We start from the raw sequence: 26,229 nt of genomic DNA on the forward strand, positions 1-26,229 counted from the left end.
TCAAATTGGATATTAGAGATTTTTTACAACTGGGATCGTTTAGTATTAGAACCCCCTTTTGGCATCAGAGTCTGTACGGTCCCAGGGACCATTTGGTGCTAGGAATATCATAGCTCCCTTCGTTTCTCGGAGAACGTTATTAGAATTCTCCTAAAACAGTCAAAGTATCTAATTCATAATTTTTCACAGGAATGTTTATAGTACAGCCTGGAAAATTTGAATGATTCTTTGTAAAAAATATGCGCGTAAAGACTCGTTTCATTTATCCCATCTTGTACGAATGTTACAATCTGATTCTCAAGTTATCTTTCCACAAACTTTGTACTCTAATCGTCCGTAGTTCTAGCGTTATTAACCCTACACTCTATGTACTTTTCAGACTGGGTGTTTCTGTATCTCAGGAAATGGTGTTATTTCTGGAATTGCAGGGTAGATATGAATGTCTTTAGGGTCTTGGTGTCTTTGGAGTCTAGGAAATCCTGACGTCTCTGCAATTCTAGAACATCGGTGATTCTATCTTCTAATTGAGCTTGGGCGTTATACCAACCATTGTCCGGAGGATATTAGTACGCACAGCATTGTATGAATCCGTGTATTGGTTACTGGTACGTCTTGAGGCGTGTGCGTTTGCCAACTTCTACGTGAAAACTTCTACATCACATTTCAATGTCCTCAGGATATGGTCTTCAGTAATATCATCTTTTTCCTTTTGTTAGAATTTAATCTTGGGATTAAGATTAATAATCTGTGGAAGACACAATGTTTGTGTTGAAATAATATAATGTGATATTTATTAAGCAATTATTACAGTGAATATATGTAAGTGTTCTGGAATGTAGACAGTTGGCTAGTTATTCACAGACTGACTTGCTTAGTGACCCATGGCCCTTGAAAAGGTTTAGAACCCCACTCTCTATGCAGTAATGAGTGTGACCTGTGTGGGTGTCTGTGTGGCGTCACATGTGCTACAGAACCTTCTAGTAGCTTCTCGACGTGCCCATCGAGAATGTTCCATCCATATCCTTCCGCCGAATTCTCGAAAGAGCATGCACGTGCTAGCCGCCATGGTACATCTCACGAACGCGCACTAGTGGGGATAGCGCTGGACAACGAAGGGAAGAATCCGTACGATCAATCACCTTATCTGCATGCGATTGATATCGTTGTATTCCAACACCTTTAATACCTTTGTACTTGAGATATTGAGTACTTGAGTACTTGAGATCATGAAAGTACTTGGAGGTTTCTTATAAGGAACTTTTATGAATGTATTATGCGTGTTGTAGAGTACTTTTGAAATTTTATTAATACCGCTATGAGATACGATTATAATCCGTAGATTGACTAAGTTTCAACCAACTCGAAAATATATAGGAAACATTGATTGCAAACGTATACTTGGTAAAAAATTAGTATAAAACGCAAATAATTCTCGCGTATAAATAGATAATTGATCGCTTAAGTACTTTTATCTCTACCACAAAGTGTATGTTTGCGATAAATGACTTGTAACTTTCATCTACATTTTATGTATATTCGAAGCTTGTTCCAAATCTTACGAATAATCATAAGGTCCGAGGTCTCATTATGATGCTAATGAAATTTCAAAGCGTTTTGCATAAAATACACGACATATCCATAAAATGTTATGGGAAATATTTAAATACTTTTGTGAGCCGCTGTACATACATTGTACATTACACGCGATAGGCGGATTTCTTTTACATTAATTCAATACGTTCCACGTTTTCTCCACATTTCATTCTTGTTTTTGGCTTTCATTAATATACCTTTACCATTACACGAAATTGCGCGATAAAAATTCCAATCTTGTTTTCCACAATATTCTGCATATATCATCGCCGATGTACAAAAATGGATCGCGTTTCGTTACACGAGCGCATCTTAACTGTGCCTTATACCCAACAGGGATTTCTTTAATGTAAAAAATAGATCCCAAGGGGCCTTTCTCTGAAAACGATCTTATCGATTGTTTTGCGGTTCGTTCGACATTTTTTGTGCTTTTAAAACGTTCCCTTAACCGCGTTGAATTGCCTACCCAACCATGAATTATACGTTGGTCGTGTTCTAAATCGTGCCTGCCTTTGCATAAATTGATTTGTACCACTTGAGATAATAATTGCAATGCGAGCAACGGCGCGCGAGAAAGTGCCCAAGTCGTTTAACGATAAAAAGAAAAACAAAGAGATTATGCCACGTAGTATTAATGTTGATGTTCTATGAAGGAACGGCACGAATTTCACGACACAAAGGCGTGGACTGTTAAACTGCAGGATTTGTGGCTATGCGGAAACTGTAGTGCGGCCATCAATATCGGGCGTGTTTCGCAGTACAATGTTATTGTTGATTATCTCTATGTTTATAATACGTACGCACCGTTTGTAATATTACGTCTCGTTATTGCGTTATGTACACGTAGACGAATTAAGCGAATTGTTCGCTGTGAAATAGGTCTTTCGCTAGTCGTTAATTAATACTCGATAGATATACGTGCATACAATGCAGTTGCTGCAAATATTTCTACATCCTATTGATTTTGCTCTGTAGCATAAACGACCTATTCCAAAGACAGAATAGTTTAAATAACGCACAGCTAGTGTAAATAATTATATTACACTACATACAGTCTTATCATGTACATTCGTTCCTTAGGAATATTTATATCTAGTTCTCTTCTTAAAGCTATAGTTCACGTATTCTCTAAATTTATAGTACAGAATGTTTTCTAATTGTATGGAATGTCTTTTCATTTTCGAGAAATGAGATTACATTTATTTTTTACAATTATCTCTTTCACTATATTTTCTTAAGCCTATATCACTGCCAGATAAAATGTTCTATTCAAAATATTCTCATTTTCCAAGATACGTTGAAATATTTGCTTCTCCGTGTTTTTTATCGTTTAAATGAATATGTATTATACAGAGAAGGGAAGAAAAATAAAGATGGGAGAAAATAACAAGAAATAAAACTTCAGTTTTCTCGAATATTTAGAGACGGTGGATAGCATTTTTGAACTAAGGAAGGCATAGTTTATATATTTAAATAATTTTCATCGTCTTGAATATTCCTTTCTTATTGTTAAAATGTTCTTATATTTAAAACAAATTTGGATTACAATTGTTTCATTGTTTTTTACCAACAATACTAGCACATTAAGTGCTGAATAAATCTATATATTAAAACGGCCAGTATGCTTCATAAAATTCATTTGAAATATTTTTTCTTTACGTCAATCTATTAAAAGGAAAGAGTATAATTTTCTAGTGGTTTCAATTATGCGAGGCAGTCTGACGTGTTAAGTTACAGGCGTTGATCGATTCCATGGGGTTTCAAGTGAATTCGCAAATGGAACGAGGATGAATCGATTGACTCGACCTTGTCTGTTCACCCGACTAAGAGCCTCGAAAACGAGTCACCTGATGAGCCAGATACGAAGATATATCTTCATCTACCAGACGAGTCGTCTCCCCAACCACGAGAATGTATTTAGAAAAATATCACGATGCACTTAGGATCTTACTGCTTGCATTTTTACTTCGAAATCGAATCATTACTTTCGACGATGTAGAACGACAGCTTCGTTGAACTTAAATCTCGGTTCGTTTCTCATTTTGTCGACTCGTTTTTCGAGTATTCGTAACGAGAGATGTGTAGCCTGCTCTTAAAGTAGATCCAATGGTCCGCTTATTAAAGTACGTCGCTTCTTTCCACCAAAGATGTTCTCCAAAGAAGTAGGACAACTTCCTCTCAAACAGCAACCAAACAATTCTTCCAATTGTACGGTTACAAGCATTTACGATATAGAACGATACGTTAACAATAGAACGATATGTTAATATGACTGTTCCTTGTTATTCAGCAGCTTTGCTTACAGGTGAACCGATGTGCAGAGAAAGAAATATGCCAGCAGGGAGTGACGGAGAGGCGGGGTTGGGGTGAACGAGAAGCGAAACGGAGCAAAGGGGTGGAAAAGAGAAAAAAGAGCTCAGAAATGAGATAGAGGGTAGAAGCGGAGCGAGGAAAGAGAGACTCGTTGGTTGGGGTGGGAAAGAGGAGATGGAAAAGGGTGGAAGGAGTAGATGTGGGGACGGAGAGAGGGGCAGATTTGACCCTGCTTGTGCACCTGGATAGGAGGCTGTAATCAATACCACAGAAAGCGCGCGCTGCGCCAGGCTCACCCCTTATCTGTTCGCCTACCGATACCTGAATAACAACCGTACAGGTTCTGCACGGGCGCATCTCGAAATCTTTTTTCGCCACCCCTTTTCAAACGATGCCACCAGTGAACCGTGGCCTCGTGGTTTTCAACCGACACGTTCTGCGCCTACCCTTGACGAATTCTTATGAAAAATTCCTGCATTTCGTGCAGCTCGTTACGCCGCACCGCTGCCGCGTGTCGATATATATCCCGGAGTCTTTAAACTTGCACATGGAATTTCATCGTCGTAGCGTTTCGCTTTATTTATACGCGAACGAAGGAGATCCCTTTTCTCTCGCGGCGAAGAAAGATTTTCCAGGATTTGTCGGTACATCGGTGAAAATCTTCGATGGTAATAATTCGTTCGAGGTGTTGGTCTCTTCGTTCTTTTGGCTATTTATACGAAAGTATTCGAAGACTTGTGGAGACCTCTTATGAATATATTACATATACGTCTTGTACAAAACATTTCGAAATTTCATTGGAACTATTTATAAACCCGACTGCCATGAATGTATTGGTAAAGTTCGAACAAATCTGAAAATGTACGTAAAAACTGCGAAATATTTATAGTAAGAGTAGAATTTCGAAGAAATTACAGAATGATATTTAAACCATCGTTTATTTAATGGCGAAATTTTTAACCATTATTATACGTTTAAAATAGGTGTTCGTGGTCTTCCTACGAGTGAAAATTTCGATGTATCACTCGTGTTGCTTGTTGCTAAGGAGATAAAATATTGAACCTATGATCTATCGTTGATTATGAACGAAAACATTAGTATTTTTAGCTTTATTTTTGTATCAACTGTAGTAGGAAATTTGAAGACAAGATGGACAAGGTGATGAAGGTGAATTTTCAACGGGAATTCTCCGGAGGAGTTTTAGTACTGCGAAGTAGCTCTCTTTTGCTCGAGGCTCAAAGACGACTGGTCGCTCTCTCATTGTCTTCCAAGACTTTTCTACTTTTCTCTGTACCCTTTTCGTTCCGCGAACGTAGCAAACTGAACAAATGTTTTTTTTTTCTCTTTGGAAGTTTACTTGTTGAAACACCTGTTATATTATGGAATTTTTTAAACGATACAATATGCATGCCTAAGGGATAAAAGTTTTATGTAATTGAAACATAATTGGGTTCGTAATGTTATGTACAATTTTGTACGGGCACGTGTTTTTTCGAGTATTAGAAAATTATTAAACTAATCTTAAATTAGAAATTAGAAATTAAAAATTAGAAATTTAAATACATTTATTTATCTTACATCTAAGAATTCAACTCTTTCGAAGTATCCGTAAAAATTAACTGTAAAAGTAAATTACTGAACCATTTTCTGGGGTAGAAGTTTCAGTATTTTATCTAATAAAATTATACTATTTAGCAAGATGAATGTGTGTTGCAATTCAAGAGTTGCTTGAATTCTTTTTTAATGTACTTTTTGTCACCTTGCAATTATATGAACGAACAGTAAATTACTAGTCGAAGACAAATTAAAAGATTTAGCAAAGCTTGGTGGGGAAGAAGAGACAATCGCGAGAATCAGCTGCGACTAAACCGCGAATGGTCTAATTGCAAGCAGGCTTGGCTTTAGTAATCGAGGGGTGGGAACGTCACATTACACGTGTAGATAATGCATCGTCCATGCAAATTCGTATGTCGCGTGTTTAACGTTTATCCTTCAGCCGACTCGATCCAAGAGGGTTCTGACCGTTTGCCCACCTATCAACCTTTGTAACTCTGTCAACTTTAATTGGATCGTGGCCTTCGGTGGCTCGATTCTTCGTAATTTATGTGTACGAAAAATTAATTGTCCCGTGACTCGATTTAAGACGTTTCTAGTGATTCATTGGCTTTAGAAACGTAGATGGTCAAGACATTGGAACGACATATGAGATATGGCTTTTATTTTTTGGTATTTTAGAGCAGTCTTGCGTTCACAGCGTGCACAATTTATATTTTGACGTTCAAACAATGTGAACATTTTTTATTCCAATGGAAATTTTCAGATATATGAATCATTAAAATCAACTGTAGGAATTTTACAGGTTACCCGTCTTCCATGTGATGAGAAGGTAATGTCTTTGGTGAAATAAAAAAGATGTATATAGAGCAGTATAGATATTAAATAATTTTAACTGATTCAATACAATAATACGACAAAATTTTTCAGCAAGAAAAAAGAACTTTCACTCTCAATCACATTCATCTACTAATGCACTTACGCACTTTCTATAATATATACTTACATCTGTTCATGTTCTCTTTTCTCATTTTGCGACTTTCCATTTAATCTGCACGAAGTATACAGACTACAGACATCTCCTCGATGCATTCGATCACGTTCATCTTGAACCATATATCATTCTTCCACGCCTTCGTCTCAAGTCTAACATTCGAAACTCAGTCTCTCGCTATAAATATTCACAAATTTCTATATCGTTGCACTGTCCGATACATGTATAAATTAAAAAAAAAGCATACAAATAAAGGATTATTAAGTCGATTTTTTTTATCAGTAAGAAGATATTCCGTATAACAGTCGAATATTTGTTTGAAATAATTTCGATATTTTATTCAAACCGAATTGACGTACTCTTTACTCTCTATCGTTACATTTACACGTATACTTACCATTATCGTTTGTCCATAAAGCTGTCATTTTTTCTCGTAGAACGATGGCTCGTAGATCTCATCTTATGCTTTTATTTCGTTCCGCGAATAATAACATATCCTTTCGTAGCTCGGCGAAGGAATCGCTGAAAATTTCAATATCGCAGGGCACGCGCTGTCGCAAGCAAATATTAATCCTTGGGAACATTGAGAACGCCGTGGAACTTTACGATCGATAATTTATTTCTGATTATAGATACAATATACATCGTAGGCTAGACGAAACACTTAATAAGTATATTTTTAGCCTATCTATAAGTGGTACGGCGTGTCCGAGAACGCAAAAGAAGTTTTGTCGTTAGATGTAAAACAGATGTGAAAGTCGTTTCGTTTTTTTCATTTTTTGTTCATTTTGTTCCATGTTGATCGCCGTGCCCTAGATTGGCAGTCGATTGGTGTTAACTTAAAAACCTAAAGTGGATGTACAAGTGAATCGAGTCTTCTTTTCGATTCGCGTCGAGTGCGACGTTATATTCTAGCTTATATCGTTTTTCCTTCGTTACATTTAAAGTGAACGCTCGTGTCGATCGAGTCTCGATTAATTGAAGTAATTCGACAATATTTACACGCTCGCACGCACACGTACACACGCTCGTTCGCTCTCTTTTTTTCTCTTTTTTGTTCGATTCTTACACTCGAATGCGGCTCACGTGGTATGAACTGGCAGCCGGACGAAATTCATACAATGCGGTCGCTTTTTATTCGATTTATTGGCTATTCAAGGTATATACGGTAGAGGACTGGCCTGTCAGTGTTGTCACAGCACTGACAGCAAACTGGAATACACGTTTCAGGGGTAATACGTGTTTCGATGTTCTCCGGATAACAAGCGTGTTGCTCCGCAAATCCCTGCTTTGCTAATCGAAATCATTTCGAGGTCCAAAGGGAGCAAATACGGATACAAGATAGAAAGGATGAACATATTATACACGAAGGGGTACACCGCGAACGCAAGTTAATGATATGCAACGCGAAGCGAGTCCGGTGTAATAAACGATACAAAAGGGCATGCCAGATGTAAAACAACGAGCAACAAAATGCAAACGGACCCATATTTCGAGTAGGTACCAGTGATCAATGATTTCCTGATGTTCGGTCGGGAGCGTTCCAACATCGACACGAGATGAATAATTACGAATGAAATGCGGGCAGATTGATATTGATATCGCAGTCCATTAATCGAGGACAGAATAATACGAGCCGTTTTGTTCCAGTTATATTCGAATGGATCGATGGCGCTTATTAGTCTCACGTGCATAGACGTAATCTCGAGTAGTAACGATAGGTTCATCGATAATTTTTCACGAAGAATTGTTCTTTTCGATTAGAGGAAACTCGACGATCACGGAAAACAATTTTTAGCGAGAACGCGACTACATTACAGGGAACTTTTAGAAAATGTTCGAAGGGCCAATTCCGCTTGTACAAACCGTGTCGATGAGCAATAATATACAGACTCTCCTTTCCTCGTTTTCCCTCGTTTATTCGCATTTTATTCCTATTTCCTCGCGTTTCATTCGTTTCTCATCTCTTTGCACTTTCCCTGCCTCCTTCCCCTCTCTTTCCAACGAAACGAACGGCTCCATTGAACGAATTAAGCCCGTCTCTCACCACGCTTTCTTACCTTCTATAATCTTTCCAATCAAGCTTCTTAATTTCTCGAATAAACTTCATTTTTACCCGGCGCTCTCACTCTACTTACTTACATATTCACAATTAGAAGTCTATTCGTGCCGCGGGGAGAAGCGTCGCAGATTCGAGAGTGGAAACTTTACGACTTAATTTCCTTTTCATCGCGCGATGATCCATTATTCCCTCGAAATCTGCGAAAGTTTTTCCGTGGATCGCGGTCCGAGACCACTTGGATTCAGTCCGTAGCCTTCTCTATGCCATTTTTATCTTCTCTCTCTCTCTCTCTCTCTCTCTCTTCCACCCTCCCTGTTCGTTTTGACGTGCGACGCCAGCTCTAACGACTATTTACACGTACCCGTTCTCGCTCGGAGCGCACACGCTCGAACATATGTTGTCCTTTTGCCTCCTTTCCCTCGCACGATGCGGCCGTTTGTTTGTCGTAGAAAGAAACGCAAACGTTTTCCGCAGCTCGACAGCAATCGCTGTATCATAAATCGTAACACCGCACGGGTATGAATTTTAATGGCAAACGGAGACTCGGTGGACGATACTCCAATTTAATTTTTGTAGAACTAACAACCCAACTGACGGTTTTTCCCATTGAAGAACGGGGGAATTTCGTCATTTTTTCAGCAATTATTTACAACGACTTATGCTCCACTGATATTTATGGTCTTAAAAGTCAACATTAATGTTCTCGGTAATTTTGCATACGCACTCTCGCGCATAAATATTAGAACACTTGCTAACCTGATTAGACTGCGCATATCTATACAAATTTTCATTTTTATCGACACGGTTAATGAAATAGAACTCGAACAGAGGCTAGAACGAGTTCTTTACTTTCGATGTTTGATGATCTTCGTATTTAAATCTACATATGCCTGAAACTAAACTGCAGTGACGGCCATGTATGTACCTGAAATTTCTCAAGAGATTGACAAAATATCTCAATATCTTTCGAATCGCGAAATTTTATAATCTCGATGTAAATAATTACCAAAAATTCATCTTTTTGTGTCCACCTTCTTCGTAGTACTCGAAAATCCAGCAGTATCGGCGCAAGAAAATAATATATGTACGACCGAAAACATGACCGAGAAACGAAAGCAAGGCAAACTGGCTCGTAAGAGAGCCGCGAACATTTTCCTTTCGTAGTCAGTGTGACAAATGAAACACCGCGAGAGTGCGAGAGGTTTTATTCATACGATGTGCCCCGTTATGAGCGCGACTTTCGAATATTTTTGACTTTACCAGCCTGCTAGAAATAGTCGGCCGTCACTACCTGTTGTATGATACAGCTTTTGCGAAGGATTTAGAAAAGCCACAATCACAGACACGCGTTTTGTTCTCCCTTTTCCTTTCTTCCACGCTCTTTCTTTCTTTTGTTTTTTCATATTTTTCCGAGGAAAACGCTCATAATGACGTACACATACTCACACACGCACACATACACACGCGCGTGCACACGAGAAGTAACGATCGGTATACGGGTAAATATATATTCACAGTTCTCCCGATACGGTTCCAATTAAGTGTCTCTCTCACTTTGTCCTTCTTTCTTTTTTCTTGTCTTTTGCTTTTCTTTTTTTCTCTCCCTTTTGTATTTTTTTACACTGACTAGGCGATAACGTTACAACGACAGTAATGTTGTGTTACAATTAGTTTACGGGTGTATAGTTTTACGCATATCGATATAATGTGTAGACGTAATTCTTTTACACTCGATTTGTCAAACTACCAGAGCTCTTATGTTACATGATGATTATATCGTGAGACGACGCACCATTTATCTTTTTCGACGTTGATAGGTGATTACAGTCGCTTCCTTCACTTTCTTTTCCACGTTCACGCCAAATTCTCCCATAGTTTCTTTTTCTATCTTTTCCCTTTTCCTTTCGTTTAACGATTACAATAATAACTGTCGTCGGTTGGTCAAAATATACATATACAGCGTATCGTACAAAACGAATCGTAGTGTAACAGTCATGCGGCATGTCATCGTCGTTAGATATTGTCTAAGCGAACTAAACAACTAAACGGTATTTTCATACATATTTACATCCGAGGAAGGTACACTGATCGTTAATCATCGTCGATTAATCAGACTAGTTTAGAAACTCGTCGATACGAATCGGCTGAAGTGATGAAAAGGCAATCCTATTGTCTCCTCTCTTTTCAACCCTTTCACGGATAAAACCTTTTTTTTTTTTTTAATTAATCGAACATATACAAAATTTCTCTTATCAGTAAGTTTCTCTTATAAGTAACGACTACGATATTTTTTCCCTTTGAAGTAACGTTCAGATGAATTTATCAAAATTCGTGTATACATTTTTTTTTTTCATATCTTAACTTCATTTTTACTATACTTTTCTTTCTTACGCGAAAGGGTCGAGAACACTCCAATGCACAGCAGAGTACGATTTCCACGACGATTTGCGAAGTTAGGAAGAGAGTTATACGGCCCGCCGTTGACCCTTTACGTTTCACACATACGCAAATAACACCGTCGATTCAAGTATGTATCACTTGGTGTCAATTTAACCCCGGGACACAGCCGATGATAAATTGTTTCGAGTTCTTGTATACACTTGATCGCACAATGTCGGAAACGCGTTCTCGTCTTTCCTTCTTCAGACAATTTCGCGCATTATCGTGAATGCTCGATCAATTAAACGTTTATTATTGAATACACGTTTCGTAGAAAATGTTTATAACGATCCAGTAAAAACGTAGAGCACGGTTATAGCGTGAAAGTCTGATTGGACGTTTGAATCGCGTGCGAATACGAATACGATGGAATTTTCAACGGTAACACAAGCGAAACGAGTTGCACCAAACGCATTGTAAATTCGCGATAAAATAGGCAAATTGCTTTCGATACCGGTGTACGGCGATGTTTGACGAATCTTCCGGTTGTTTCTCATTCGATGCACGATACGCCAAGCTTATAAAACGGCATGTAGATTTCTCTTGGTCGCTCGCGTGTCGCGGTGAATACTAATCCAGTTTGCAACGACACATTTGGCACACCGCTCCCCGTGATTTACCTATTGGAATTGCAAACCGAAATAGTATACACGAAAAATACATCCACGCCTCGCTCTAGATTGGCTACGATGATAAATGTGTTTCTGAACCCGGTATAATTTGTCTCTTTTCAGCCGTGACTGATTCTGTTGCCTGCTTTTTTTTTCTAAAAGTTTGTGAATGTTATTGCGTGATATTATGCATGCCGTAGATGGAAGAATTTTCGAAATTATGGTGTCATATATTATTTGGTGCGATCGAAGGATAAATAGTTGCAGTAGATGAATGCTCGAACGATAAGTGGTTACAGACGTTTATAGTCAGACATTCGAAGTTTGTAGGATCATATCATTAGTATTCATGTAATGTAGTTGTCGATATATATTGACAATTGCAGTATTTCGTTTAATGTAAGTTACTTATTCATCGAGTTAAGATTCCTTTCGTATGTCTGATTGGTTTAACTTATTTTGATTTATTAAGAAAGTTATATTAAAGGAAATATAAGATACGAATATAAATAACCGAGATAGGTTGTAAGAAAGGTTTGTGCATATAATTAACATGTTTGACAACACAATCTCTTAAATAAATTAATAATAATATAATCTTTCAATTGTCGAAAAGTCATATAAATTGAAACTAATTTGAAGATATTTCCTAGATTTTCGTCGGAATGAAATAAAGCTTGTCAATGTCTTTTTACTCCAAACTCGTAATAACATTTCTTTCAACGTTACTCATAAACGTCGAGAGAAAATTCATCGCGAATTACGTGATGCATACCGATGCAAATTACGTTTCTAGACCACGTTCACGTCTTTTTATTATGATTATGGAAGTTGTAAATTGAAATCTTGCTCGTTCATAAATAGCCATACATTTCAGGCAAACGTATACAGCAAAAATATCAAGATTAAATTGCTGTACGTTTCCATTACCTGAAATTTTCGAATACGTTGATTATTGGTTCTCAGCTTGTTTACGGTCTCAAATTTTCTTTCAACTAAAATATGTTGCATATCGCAGTATGCATATAAAGGATAATATGGAAATAATTTAGAAATAAACAGAATTCGTTTTTCCAATTTACTAATCTCTAATAATCAGTTTTTTTTGTCTTTTTGATCCTAAGAAAAATGAAGTATAAGAATCGTATTATAGAAGCGATTCTTTTGAAAAATACTTAGTTTTACTGTTATTATAAAAATGAACATTGTTTGGTATATTTTTTAAAAGTCATGGTTGGAAGTTGTACGTGTTTTGGTGAATGACGAGATATGTATCTTTTTATTGAGCAAAAATAATTCATCGATTTTGCACATGTTCTAACATGCACGATAATGAAATAGAAGTTGGAGTTATAAGTTCCAAATTGCAAATTTGAAATTAATCGTCAATTAACGCGGTATGAAATTGCACACACCCTCCGGGTACAGTTAATGCATTATCGATCTCATGCGTCGCATCATCTGATACACCGTTCTTTATGTCAGATACACGTAATAAGATTAAACCTGTAATTAGCTTTTGGTTATCGTAACAAAAGTAATAATCAAAAATATTTTGCAATCGTGGTTTACGTGGTTTAATATTTTATTTCGGAATATATTCTCTAAGATAGTTTTCATTTATTATTTGTTATTTTCCGCATAACAATTTCTATGAGAAAAAATCATTTTAAGCAGCCAATTTAATGAGATTCAAAGTTACGAGCGATTAGAAAACAATTTTAAGAATATACACAGTATAAATAATAAACTACTTATATAAATGTTTCTTAGTTTGAAGGCAATGAAATATAAAATTATAAAACCACTGGTATTCTATTTAGTTATTTTTTATGTTTAAATAGTTTTGATTAATTATAAATCATTTTTAATTTCCTGCTATAAATCTATTGTAATGAATTTTCAGGAAAACACAAACGTAGAAAAACGATCGTTAAAATCTGTCTCGCGTTCGTTATTCCCTGTTGTACACGACGACAGAGTAATAGTCAACTGGCTATGGTTCCCGCAGCTTGCCAACACTATTTGTGATTATTTTTCAGGCCGTGACAAAAGACAAATATGTACATATTTCTTTAGCGATATCTTCATTTCTCGGGGAATAAATGACGTGGCGAGCGTGATGTAGCTATGGTCGTTAAAGCAAGACGAGTACTATCCTTCTCTTTATGGACAGACGTCTTCTCATTTTCCTACGTTCTCTTTTTCCCATCTTTATCTACGCTCCCTTTGTACGATGTAAAACACATTTTCGAATCTTTTTCGTTCCCAGTTCACTTTTAATCTGGGTCGCTTACCCTTCGCTTTAACTTCTTTTAATAAAAGAAAAAAAAGAAAAAAGGAAAAAGTAGACGGTATGAAAAAAAGGATTGAGAAATAAAAAATATCGGAAAGAAAAGCAGAATATTTCGATAGCGAATCGAATAGAAATAGGTTACACGCAGGCATGAATCACTGTCAAAATTTCTCTCCTCCGTGCAGATCCGTATTTTCGTTTCTATTTTCGCGAAATGGTTCTCCGCGTTAGCTGATCGTGCGCACACGTTGCACGCTGAACGATGTGGAAGCTTCTACGACCGTTTACGAAAATAAGTAGTAGACGGTTAGTGTCGCGTTAACGAGAAACGATCAATAAGGTCGGGCTCGGGTATTATCTTTGTTTATCCAAGCAACTGTCCTTTCGTATATTTTCCTTTTTCCTTTCGCCGGTTTCCCGTCCGAGCTTTTCCTTCGGTATTTATCGCCGGCAGAAATAAACGTTATTTTTAGTGTCACCGGCACGACCATGGAAATAACAATACCGAGCCACGAACGCTTTCAATATAATCTACACCGGTTGCTGGTTTCCCGTATAACCTGGAAATTACACGGGCACAAAAGTTTAGATGCATTTGTATGATACACGGTAGTTTATATAATTGTGACCCGACCATTTCTCCGCCACTGGCGTAGCAATGATTAAAACGTTCGCATTCATAATTCAGACCGGCAAAATCCTATGAATTTTTATTCCAACGCTTGTGAATCGTGGCGAATACTGCGAGAACTGACCATCGCGTCGTTAAATGAAGAAGTCCGAGATATATATCCTCTCCTTTGGGCAGAGACGTCTTTTCATGGTCGCCTGGTTCTTCTGATTCTTCTTTTGCAACGGCTCTTTCTTTCTGTACACATGCATTACATGCATATATGTATATATACACGTGTCTCATTGCACGACGATATGTATATATATATATATATTTATACTTTCCGAGGAAGTAAAATAACGATGTTTGTTAGGGAGTTCAACGTCAAAAAACAAATATTTTCATTTAGCTTCGAGTAAAACAGATTTAGTTCTCAATTAAAGCAGATTTTCCCGACACTGAAAGAAGGGACAGGGTGCTGGACTTGCACGGCAGATATTGTTTCATTTCGTATTCATGGAAACTATTCGTGATATTCGTAAAAAGGGGAACGCGGATGGAAATATCGATAAATTTCCGTTGCATGTCGCGCAGTCATTTTATTTCAACATCACTATTTGATCTACACCTTTCCTTTTGGTACGTTCTCTTGTATTGAAGGAGAAGTAAGCTTCTTTTTGCTATTAAATTATCGCAAAATACAGCGATGCCAATACTCGACTACAATTATTGCAATTAGAATTTCATCAACGAACGAAATTTACGTAGATTATAGGGATAAAAAATTTTCCAACGTGGTGAAATTTTATGGATAATTTTCTGTATTTTCTCTTCAACATATTGTTCGAACGATAATGATAATGAAGAATAATGTCAGTTATTTCCAGGACGTCTTTCTTAGAATAAAATATTACTAAATAACAAACGATAGCCATTCATTAATTTATGCCAGTGATGTAACATTATATCTAACGCGATGAAACGAGAATAATAGCGCCTTATCGTAACGTAATATTTTATAACGCCACGAGCTTTTGTATTGCACCACGGCGCACTTTATCGCGTCGCGCTCGTCCTTTTAGCCATCGTAACAAAGATATAATTTCGAGGGACATGAATTTCCATAGTCATAAATTATTCCTAAACGCGGTTAACAGGTATCAAGAGCTAACGAGTTTATCCGAAACTGAAGTACGACTACATTCAGTAAAATAGTATAGTAATATTAATGATTTATGACCATTTAATATTTTGTAATTTCATAAATCAAATCTTAACCCATGACTAGCTGTTAATTAGCTCCGGAATTAATTCGAAATGGAGTATACCACGATATCAATCTATCAGGTACCATCGGTATACAGATGTATAATGCACTTTCGTATCGAAGGAAATTAAATTTTAATTTTTACTCGTTTGTTCTTGTCAGTTCTTCTCGTATGTTTTTTATTTTTATTTCGATAATTCCTTAAGAGAAAGTCGTATGGAGACATAATTTCTTAAATATTTATGAATCTCTGGATGATGTTGAACCAGATAGTCTATTAATAATCGATAAATATTGAAGCATCAAACATAATCAGCGATGTTGAACCAAAAAACCAAACATAAGGCTACAATTAAAATAATATTTCGTCACAATATATCACCACTAATAGAAAACAAAAAAGAAAGATTCAAAGAATCATCTACTTTCAATCTCACGTTCGAAAGAAGGAAAGCAAAACTATTTTACAAATAATTCTAAAATGTTTATTCACGTTAAATGTATCGAGTCATCGACTTCAATCCTTTAATGTTAGTACTACAATGGATGAGCGATCGTGAAAGCAGAGAGCAACGGTCAGGTAGCGATTCCGATCGGTCAGCGTTTAATCGTCCGTAATTCGAGCGTTTCTGGGAAGGTATGCCTGCGTGTGTACACTAGTGTGCAGATGTACGCGCGAGCACACGAATTTCTGTGGCGATACATGAGCACAGTATGCAATGCAGGCGTCTCCACTCAAGGGCCGAGGGTGGAGAACCTCGGCGTGAACATTATGCGGTGCACCTCGCGTTTAGCTTGATAAATGGCGGCGGAGCAGCGGCGAATGCCGGCGTTGTTGCAGCCGCCACCGCCGTCTTTGCCCTTGTTTCCTATGTTCTTTCTTTTTTTTTCGTCTCTTTCTCTTTCTTTCTCTGTCTGTCTGTCTCTCTCTCGTTCCCTTCCTTCAACCTTTATTTTTCACCCGTTTCACGTTCTCTTTTCCCTCGACGCTTTTTTCCGTTCCTTCCCCCCTTTTGTGGAGAAATCGTCCGATTTTCAGGTAGGAAAAAAAATTTACCGCAATCGCGCGCGATCCAACAACACACTATGAAACGGAAGAGGTAAGAACAAGCCAAAATCAAGCTCGAACCAGCAATCATTATTTCTCGCGAGGTTCACGTGATATCGTGGACGTTATGGAGATGCGATTATATTCACGTAGTCAGCAGGGAAACGTTCTTACATGTAATCAACCCGCTGCATTATGACCCAGGCAAAGTTTTTTAATCACGTTTGTTCACCAGTAGATATTACTCGACCTTCGTTTCGTTGGCTAGGTCCTCGGATTAAAATATTCGCCACGGTTCCTGTTCATTCGTTATTCATAGTTTTTCTCACTCTTTCTTCTTCGTTTTTATACTTATTCCCATAATTTGATTGCATATGAAGAGCAAGAACATACAATCTCGAGAAGAGCGTAAGTCCATTTTCGTTTAATTTCCTCGTACCGAATAATTTGTTCGATTCACAAATAGAAATTTCTTAGAAACAGCTAATGGATCTATGAAATTATATAAACAACAGGATAACGAATCGTTTTGTGTATTACAAATAAAATAAATTATCACAGCTTTACCTGTTGGTAGTATAATAGAATAATTATAATATAACAAATATATTATGAAATTGTAGAGGAACGGATAATTTGTGCCTCCGCAGGATAAACTTTGATATAAAACCGATTAGTTGACGTTTCCCTGTTTTGTATGAGCTTCAACGACAGAAAGAACCGATCGTTTTTATCGAGCCTGTTTCACCCATTAAACCGCCATTAAATTTAATTTATTCGCTTAAGAAGATATTTTGCATCGAATTTATTATTCTCCAATTGCGTTACAAACGATTGGCTACGGACGTACTTAAGAAACGGCATTTCCAATTTATTTTGCATTTCTTTCGTATCGACGGCTGATCGTTCGTTTCCATTATTGCGGGAGAAAAGATCCCACCTAAAAGGTCAATATATAAAATCGTGTCGAGTATAAAAGCGTTCGAGATTTATTATCGGCTCGGATTTCATACGTAATTGTTGTATACATGTTTGCAATTGACGATTGTTCTGCAATTCAGTCAGATTTTAATCCGCGTGTGCACTTTCTCGTCCAAAGAACGATGGAAGATTAAAATTATCGAATCGACGTGGAAAAAAATTCAATTTCTCAAACATTCGCGATATTATTTCTGAAACGTTCGCGACGTTAGTATCGCTCGTATGATTGATATGTGGATAGAGTAATGCAATCTTTCGAGAAATACTGATATCGATGCACGATTACTACGATAGCTATATCGTATTTATTTTTATTGCATTTTGTTCGAATATCGTTCATCGTTGTTGGCAGTGGAAGGATTAAACGCATCGTCGAATATGAATGTTCCGGAGTTTTAAAGATCAAATCGAATCGAGAATGCATAAAATCATCTTTTATGTGTGTCCGCATTTACACAGAGAAGATCACCAACCGTTTGCTCTAATTAATCCGTGGTGCATTTCAGAAACCGAAGAGGATTATTTTGGTAATTGGAAAGCATTCGAAGACAATTTCATTTGTAGAATGAGATTCGAAAAACCAGGAACTTGGAATTAACGATTAAAAACGTTTGTTACATAAATATTTGAAAAGCTCTTGGTAACGTTGTTGTCTCTAAAATTACATGCTTTTAAAAGTTTTATAACAATCCATGAATAAATGTTCATTTGACCTAACTTTTTCTCGGGCTAAATTCTAGGTGAATGGATTTAAATAAATTTTTATTTGCTACGAGGAACAACGTTGTTATCCCGTGAGTGACACGGATTATGACGGATGCTATTATACCAAATTCCATTTCGAAGTTGAACTTTTGCTCGGCGATGATGAATAGCCAACTCGTGAAGGGAGCAAATTAGGAAAGTTAATTCGACCGCGTGCATCCTATTCGTTCACGTTCTGCCAATCGATTAGACAAATACGTTCATAGCAGTTTTTTTAACGCGTCTTATACCTTCTATCGAGTGTTCCATCCGTTCCATTTTGCTTCGGTCTATTACTCCTTGGCCCCGTTCGCTTCTCTTCTTTTTTCTTTTGCTCTGTTCTATGCGATCGATTCCTCGAATCGACTTTCTCGACACAACCGTCGACGATTTTTTTAAAACCAGGAACAATGAAAATGCGAGTTCGCAGTTTCGAACATTACCGTGCGAGAAAAGACGCACGTTGCAATTGAGTTTTGAAATAAATTGTTCGGGAACTATCATTCGGCTTGGGTATGAAAAAAAAGACGCGATATTGATCTACGTTTCACGCTTGTGAAAAAAAATAAAATTCATACTCTCGTTAAAATTGCATGAATATTCTGCATTATATCGGATATTCTGCATGATACTTCAATTTCGTTCTGGTGAGATTATTACGGTATAAATTACAACGTTTCGATCAGATTGATCAATTTACCAAATAAAACATCTTCTCCCAGGATTAGCTATTAAAATATTTACCCATCGTATCGACGGTGCAGTGGGTTAACGAGATAACATTTCAAAGTATTTAATGCCATATTACAGAGAAATAAAATAATTACATCTGCGTGTATTTATATAAATACGACGATACCAAAAAGAAGATAAAAATGAGTCCATTAATAGCATAAAATAAATTTTTCATAACCATCGAACAATACATCGATTCATCCTACAGTTAATTTATTTTTCTGGAACTTGGCGGGTATTTTTTCATGCAATAAGCCAACGACACATTCGGTTCGGCATTTTAACAGGCGTTTAATTTTGTGGTGTGTAAGTACACCGTCCGCATTAATCGATTTGCGTGAAACGTCAGTTTTGCCATACGGTGGAAATTTGCTCGTGGTGGTGTATGTGTGTGTGTATCGGTCGCCGAAGTAAATAAACTTATTATGATCGAGTCGTGATAACGGTAAATTAATTGCTCGGTCGCAGTCGAGTTTCGCCAGCGTGCGTCAGCCTGTGAAATTCATTCGTTACGCTTAATCGTATACTGACTTCCGTTCCACGTAACACGTGGATCGCGATCATGCTCGTGTCTCGTAAATTAGACCGCCTTACATGTAACCGGTTGGCGTTGAAAGCAACCGAGCGAGAAAGAGACGACGTAAATAGATGACACGTAAGAGAAACGACTGAATAGAACGTGATGTTGGTGAAACGAATGAAAAGTAGAGTAGATGAATCCGTTAGAAAAAACGTGTGAGTTCGAGAAGTTGATTCTTACATGACTAGAATTCTTATCGAGAGAGATCCTCTTTTTCTTTTTTTGTAATTTTATTTTTTTTTTTAGTTTCATTCGTCGCACGAGAGATCACCAACTCATTGTTTCCATCGAAAGCGTATCGCGTATAAATATCGACGTATAACGAGGGCTTCAGTTCCGGAACTAAGTGGTGCTGAGCGATTTCAGCGTGGAGGCCGCGAGTTTGGACGCGATTATAGGCGGATCGAACTTAGCCATTAGCTTCTCGATCTTAACCATTTCGATCTTTAACGATCTTTCGATCGTCCTTCTGCCTAATAGATATCGATATTAGTGTACAGCATCGCGATACCCTCGATGCGATCAAAATTACGGTTGCGTGGCAACGATTCACCCTATTCGATCCGACGACGTACGAAAACGAATCCGTCGGTCTATGACTCACATAGCTTTCTCTTTTTGTACTTTCTCTTTTTCACTCGTCTACCTTCTATCTTCCCCTTTTCGTATCTACGCACTTTTCAAACGCAAGGAAAGACGATCTTTGATACTCCGATTCACTCTTGTCCCGATGCCTGTTCCGTTCTGTGTCTTCCTCTCGATCGCTGATTCTTTGTCTTTCACCGTTTCAGTTTGCTGCTCCGTTTTACGGCTGCTTCGAGCTTTTTCATTTCGCGACCCACTGTCAAGACAACGTTATTCTCGTGTCAAGAGCTATTACGTAGTGCAGTGCGTGTTCGTTCTCGATTACGATCAGTCACTTGGTTGCGTCGTCGAAACGTTGCCGCATCATCGCTCTCGACGTCGTAGTTCGTTTCAGATCGCGCGCATATGGAACCCGCGACGCCACGTTACGTTCCGGGCCAACTCTCGCGCTTTCACAGGGCTGTCACGTAATTCTCGCATCAGTTCGTCTCGAACTTTGAAACTTTTAACAGCGTCGACGAGGTCGCGTATTGACTGTCGACGTGACGCAAACGTTCGCATACACTATTTCATCGACGTACCGGCGTCGTGGTTAGGTGTTCGCTGGATCACTGCACCACCGCACCGTGCGATTTCCGGTTGCACGAACGCGCGTACTTTCCTCGATGGGGCAGCGATCGACCCCTAATCGTTGGATCTGACGGCGGAAGTCTTTCGTTTACCGTTCGTCCACGCGAAGAAAGAAGGGGAGTAGCGTTTCCGGAATAAAACGGTTAGTAAAGCAGCAGACACAGACAGAGCAGAAGGGAGTAGAGCCTCGGTTGCTTGGCTTGACCGCCGTGCTGCATTGCCGCGGGATACTCTCCTGAAACAGAGGACAACACTTAAATTTTCTGAAGGCACCGCATCTCGCGATACGATTAGTAATACGTTGTCAAAGTATATTGGCTGGGATCTGCTGTTCGCGACATAAAGACGTATACGGTCGAAGTCGACGAAGTTTCAGGGTGTACTTTAATTCCATCTAGTCGAGCTAATTACGATGGCAAACTGACTTTGTTACTAAGGCCGTGAAGCCATCGTGTTAACGTTCCTACATTCGGATACTTCCTCATGCATATGTAGATACACTACATACGCGCACACGTCTGTACGTTTAGTCTATACATTTAGTCGTTTCAATGGTGCGTCACGTACAAATACGTTGAAGTGTGCAAACATCAGTTGCAATCGTGTTGGTGTTTTACACGGAAATTCTGTTAAACCGAAGCAATGAATTCATTAATTAAACGCGTGTGTCGAAAACAGATCTCGTGTTCTCTGTTTGAAACTCTTTCTCTCCCTCTTTTCTATTCTTCGTTTGACGTTCATCAATTTTAAATTAATAATCCGGGGAAGCTCGCCTTCGTGTTGCCTCGCTATTAATACGTCTGGTAAAAGAAATTCGAGAAAACGAAGCCGTTTATTAATTTAGATCCTGCTTAAGAGTCGGATCCCCATTAACGATCCGATGTAAAAAGCCATTTACGAGTACCGTCGCTGTTTAGATTTGATAACGAGCCGGGTAAAGAGATGGCCTGTAATTAAGTCGAAATTACTCACCATTGAGTACGTGAACGGTGATCGATTTTGATTGAGCGTTGCTGGGATTACAGGTGTACCGGCCAGAGTCCGATGGCTTTGCTTCCTGCACCAGTAGAAAACTCTTGGTGATGTCACCCTTTTCCGTGACCACGGATACGCCGCCTCTGGTCGGGTCGTAGGTGATTATCTGCAACAATGATCAAAAAGGGAGCTTTGAGTCGAGCAACGTTGAAAAGTCGAATCGTACTCTGAAACGCGGAGAACGCGAAACGAAGGACGGTCGGAGACCACCAACGTGGCAACTTCCTCCCTTTTATTCGAGGGCTGGAAGTTGGAACTGTTGGTCGAGGAACGTGGGAGATAAGCTTTTGGGAACTACGTCGGAACGTCTGTTGTCATTGAACGAAGGTTGATACGAGGGAGCAGGGAAAAATTCTCGCTGTCCTCTCTCTCTCTCTCTTTCTCTCTCTCTCTCCTCTGTGATTTATTTCTTTACGTTGTTGGAAGTTGCTAAACGAGAAGAGATTGTATTATTGTAAAAAATATGAATAGAAAAATGTCTCTGCTTTCCTCTGGCGAGTAACTTGATAAATTAAGAGCAATTTGGAATCTGCATTTGTTTGAAAGCTTTTCATTTTCATCGTTTGTTTCGAAACGGATATATTTTTTGAGAATTGTAGACTTTTTATGATTGAAAGGAAGTAACGGCTTTAACGATAGACTATTCCTTTAATAGACCGTTATTTGATACTATAGGTTTCAGTGCTGTTCAATAAACGCATTGTCGGATACTATAACATTGTGACGTGTTAGATCAATCGTGATCTTCACAGGATCATCGTCAAACCCTGCAATATTAATGTATCTTTCTATACGGGGTATTTCAGAAATATAAATCAATCAAGTACAGACTAGCAGTGAACTAAAAATACGAAAGTTGAATGTCAACCTGTCAATCTGTCAATCCCCTATATACGCACCAATGGTCTCTCTAGAATTTCAATAAAATTTCAAGTACTTTCATCGGAAACTCCATCATCAAATAAACACTTTTACTCTGTACTTACACACTTAAACATCTTTTACCGTAAAAGATTGGTCTCGCTGTTTTCCTCAGACGTGTAGTCAGCGAATTTCTACAACAGTAACGATATTGCAGTTTCTTGTTACGAAACTTCTCGACTCATCGTACTTTTATTCTCTGCGCTGAAAATCCGCCCTGGCCGTCACGATTTCGTTTAGATTTCCACGTCCTCCTTCTCGAGCGTTTGTACACATAGATTCAGAAAGGCTAACACGGAGCACCGTCCGAACTTGCACCGGTACATAGTGCCAGAGCCCTGGAAACGTTCTGTTTATCCTGCGCCTGTTCCACTCGACGTTCCTCGCGAGTGTCTCTTTAACAGGGGTCGTGAGGGTCGATGCTCGCTGCTGAGGGAGCTAGAAGCGGTGCCGGTGTCGTCAGAGCCGAGACGGATTTCTAAATAAATGATCTGCAACTCGAGCCTTCGGTGCACTGCTCTTACGTGCCATCTTAAGACCATCTTCAGGGAGGACATCTTTCGCGAAATTTCTTGAAACTCGCTTTCTCGAATTTCTTTTTTCCTCGTGGCTGTCCCCATCACCTTCAAAGTTTCTCGTAAATAAACGGAAAAAGCGCCTCGAGTGCGTATACGATGGTTTTTTACGTTAATGCTTGTCACGTTAATGTTCTGCTGTGAGACGATCATGAACAATATTTATTATCAGATACGTTAAAAATACCGACGATATTTTCCTTTAAAGGCTAGAAATCCTAGGAATAGCATTATTAAAATGAACTAAGAATTGGTTAATAAGAAATAGGTATGTACATTGTTTCATTAATATTTGTCGTACAGAATTTGTATCTGATAACATGTACGACCCTAGAACACGTTTGCCATATCATATACCGTATATTGTTTCTAATTGAAAAATGTTTCTATAGACAAAGAACAGAGGATGCAATTCATTACAACATGTCTAATATATACATATTTAAAAATGGGACTTTGTATCACATGTTTCATTAAAAGAAAAGTTTAAGTAATTCAAAGCGTTCAAATGTAACAAAATTATTAATTTCTTATCCATATTGAATGGCACAAGATACAATTAAAAACATGTTGAGTTAAAATATATTAAATAAATGATCCATTTTCGTTATACGTTTGAGAACACGACCTCTCTTGGGTTGTTCAAAATATAATCAATCGGACGAGAAAGTTGCAACCTACGAACTTGATAAGCCGCGCTCTCTTCCTGCCATTCTGTTATATACGTCCGCGATGTAACGCAGAATAATATGCGAAACTTTCACTGGGAAGTACACGGTTAATCCGAGTCTCGTGTATGACGAGCTAATAACGGATGTATTCGTTCCATCCCTTCGTTCGTGTTCAACGCGAACGAGCATATACGCGGTCAAACTTTTGTACCAGTGAAATCTAAAATTTCAAGTTGCATTGATATCATGTCACAGAAAAATCCGTTGTTAAATTCGTCAATTATTTTCACGCGTCTATCACAATTGTTTTGCGATCGGTATCATTTAACGCGTCATGTTTTTGACGTTTTGTTAAACGATTTATTTTTTAGTATCAATTTTCGTACATGTGAGAGTTGTATCGAACATTTTTAAATATATGCAGAGCAAGAGGAAATAATTATCGTTTTATGCGCGCAACAAAATTTCGACGTGGTTAGTGTTCTGTACCCCTTTGAGCAACTAAAACCCTTCGCAAGCTTAAACCTCTTAAAAATTTCTAATAATCCTCTTAGCGACAAAATAAGCTATTAACAACACGGATGGTAAGCTCTTAATTAGAAAAGTCCTGTACCAGAGTCGTTAAAACGTAGCTATAAAATCCGCTTCCTAATTTTCTGTACAATGGGATACCGCGCACCCCAATTACAGTCGACCTACCTCAAAATCAGGACCTTCTACTTTTTTTTACTGCTTACCACAACCACTTACTTACCTTCGTAGTATCGCATTTTTCCTCTACTTCATCTTCCTGGACGGTTGGTTTAGTATTAAATCACCCAATCACTCTACTCTCTATGCTCTCTTTTTAAAAATCACCAACATTGATCCTTCTCTGATATTTGAATGAGTGCAAATATTTCTTTTAATATAGAAATTCCTGTTTTAAATCAATTATGTCGCATTGTTCGTTTCGATTACCTGCTATTAATTCGATCAGTTCACGGTTATGTCAGTATCAATAGTCGTGTTTTAAAAAAAATATCAGAGGTTTGAGAATATCATCGGGTCACACAATCGTTGCAATGTATCACGGTTATATCGATTCCTTCTTTTTTATGCGATATTTGTATAAATATTGTTCGATATTAATCTCTCTGCGCTTTAATTCACATTTTTCTCGTAATTATATTTGTGAAATCATGGATTTGTGGAAGACAATAGAAAATAATATTGTATATTATCGAAAACAAACGATCATATGGCTGGACATAGACGAAAATACAAGATAATAAGGAGAAATCACTAAAATATAAATTTACGTACCTGGCTAACACTCAAAAAATACTCTCTTTTTGCATTTTAAAAATTCTTCTCGTTGAAGATACGTACAATAGCTTGAAGCAGGAGCGTGAAAAAATTTGTGAAGGAAACGCGATACAACGTAGGTATCCGAGCAATGTTCACTTTCTTAAAACAACGTAAAGAATCTCCCTTACCTTTAGCTACTGGAAATATCTTCCAACATTTTCCTGTTCGTCGTGGCGAGGTACCAGTCCGAATTCGACTTCATCAAAAACAAGACGACGAAGAATGTTCGAGTGGACTCGATTTTCAAAGAGCAAATAAAAACGACATCGAGAAGTTGACGAGGAAGACGAGTACAGGATAACGACCGATCCGATGAACGAGAAAATCAGAATTTTACTGTTTCAGGATTGCGGATCGCCAGATTTCCGCGATCTTCATTCGATGTCAGCGAACAGAACGGTGCAGTTCAACGAACTAGATAATTTCACTGCATCGTGGAGCTCGTAATTTGAAGGAGTTTTAAGCGCGTGCCGGGCGATAGTTCTACATGGTCTTGAAAAGAGGAAATGGAAATGGAAGGAAACGAGAAGGGAGTCTCGTCAGCCTCATTACGTGATCATAGGAGAAATCGGCATCCCATGAGAATCTTCGGCAACTGGATGGAACATCTTGGACTCAATGGTCCATTGGAA

At 38.1% G+C, this 26,229-nt stretch overlaps 1 protein-coding gene across 5 annotated transcripts in view; it reads right to left on the reverse strand.

Moving 5' to 3' along the window:
* Positions 1-7,055: 7,055 nt before the first annotated feature.
* The window catches only part of LOC138190003 (neurotrimin), a 493,943-nt gene continuing 474,769 nt past the window's right edge, over positions 7,056-26,229 (reverse strand). For 3 of the 5 annotated variants that reach the window (XM_069132407.1, XM_069132405.1, XM_069132409.1), the window contains 2 exons: positions 22,018-22,186; positions 7,056-21,280 (listed from right to left, as the gene is read on the reverse strand). In XM_069132407.1, coding sequence (XP_068988508.1) covers positions 21,189-21,280; positions 22,018-22,186 — 261 coding nt within the window. In that variant the 3' untranslated portion in view covers positions 7,056-21,188. The remainder of the gene's footprint in view (positions 21,281-22,017; positions 22,187-26,229) is intronic. The other 2 variants (XM_069132408.1, XM_069132406.1) reach the window with 1 other exon arrangement.

Source organism: Bombus flavifrons, chromosome 2 (assembly GCF_040668555.2).
Source record: "Bombus flavifrons isolate JBK064 chromosome 2, iyBomFlav1_principal, whole genome shotgun sequence".
In the NCBI taxonomy this organism is placed as follows: Eukaryota; Metazoa; Arthropoda; class Insecta; order Hymenoptera; family Apidae; genus Bombus; species Bombus flavifrons.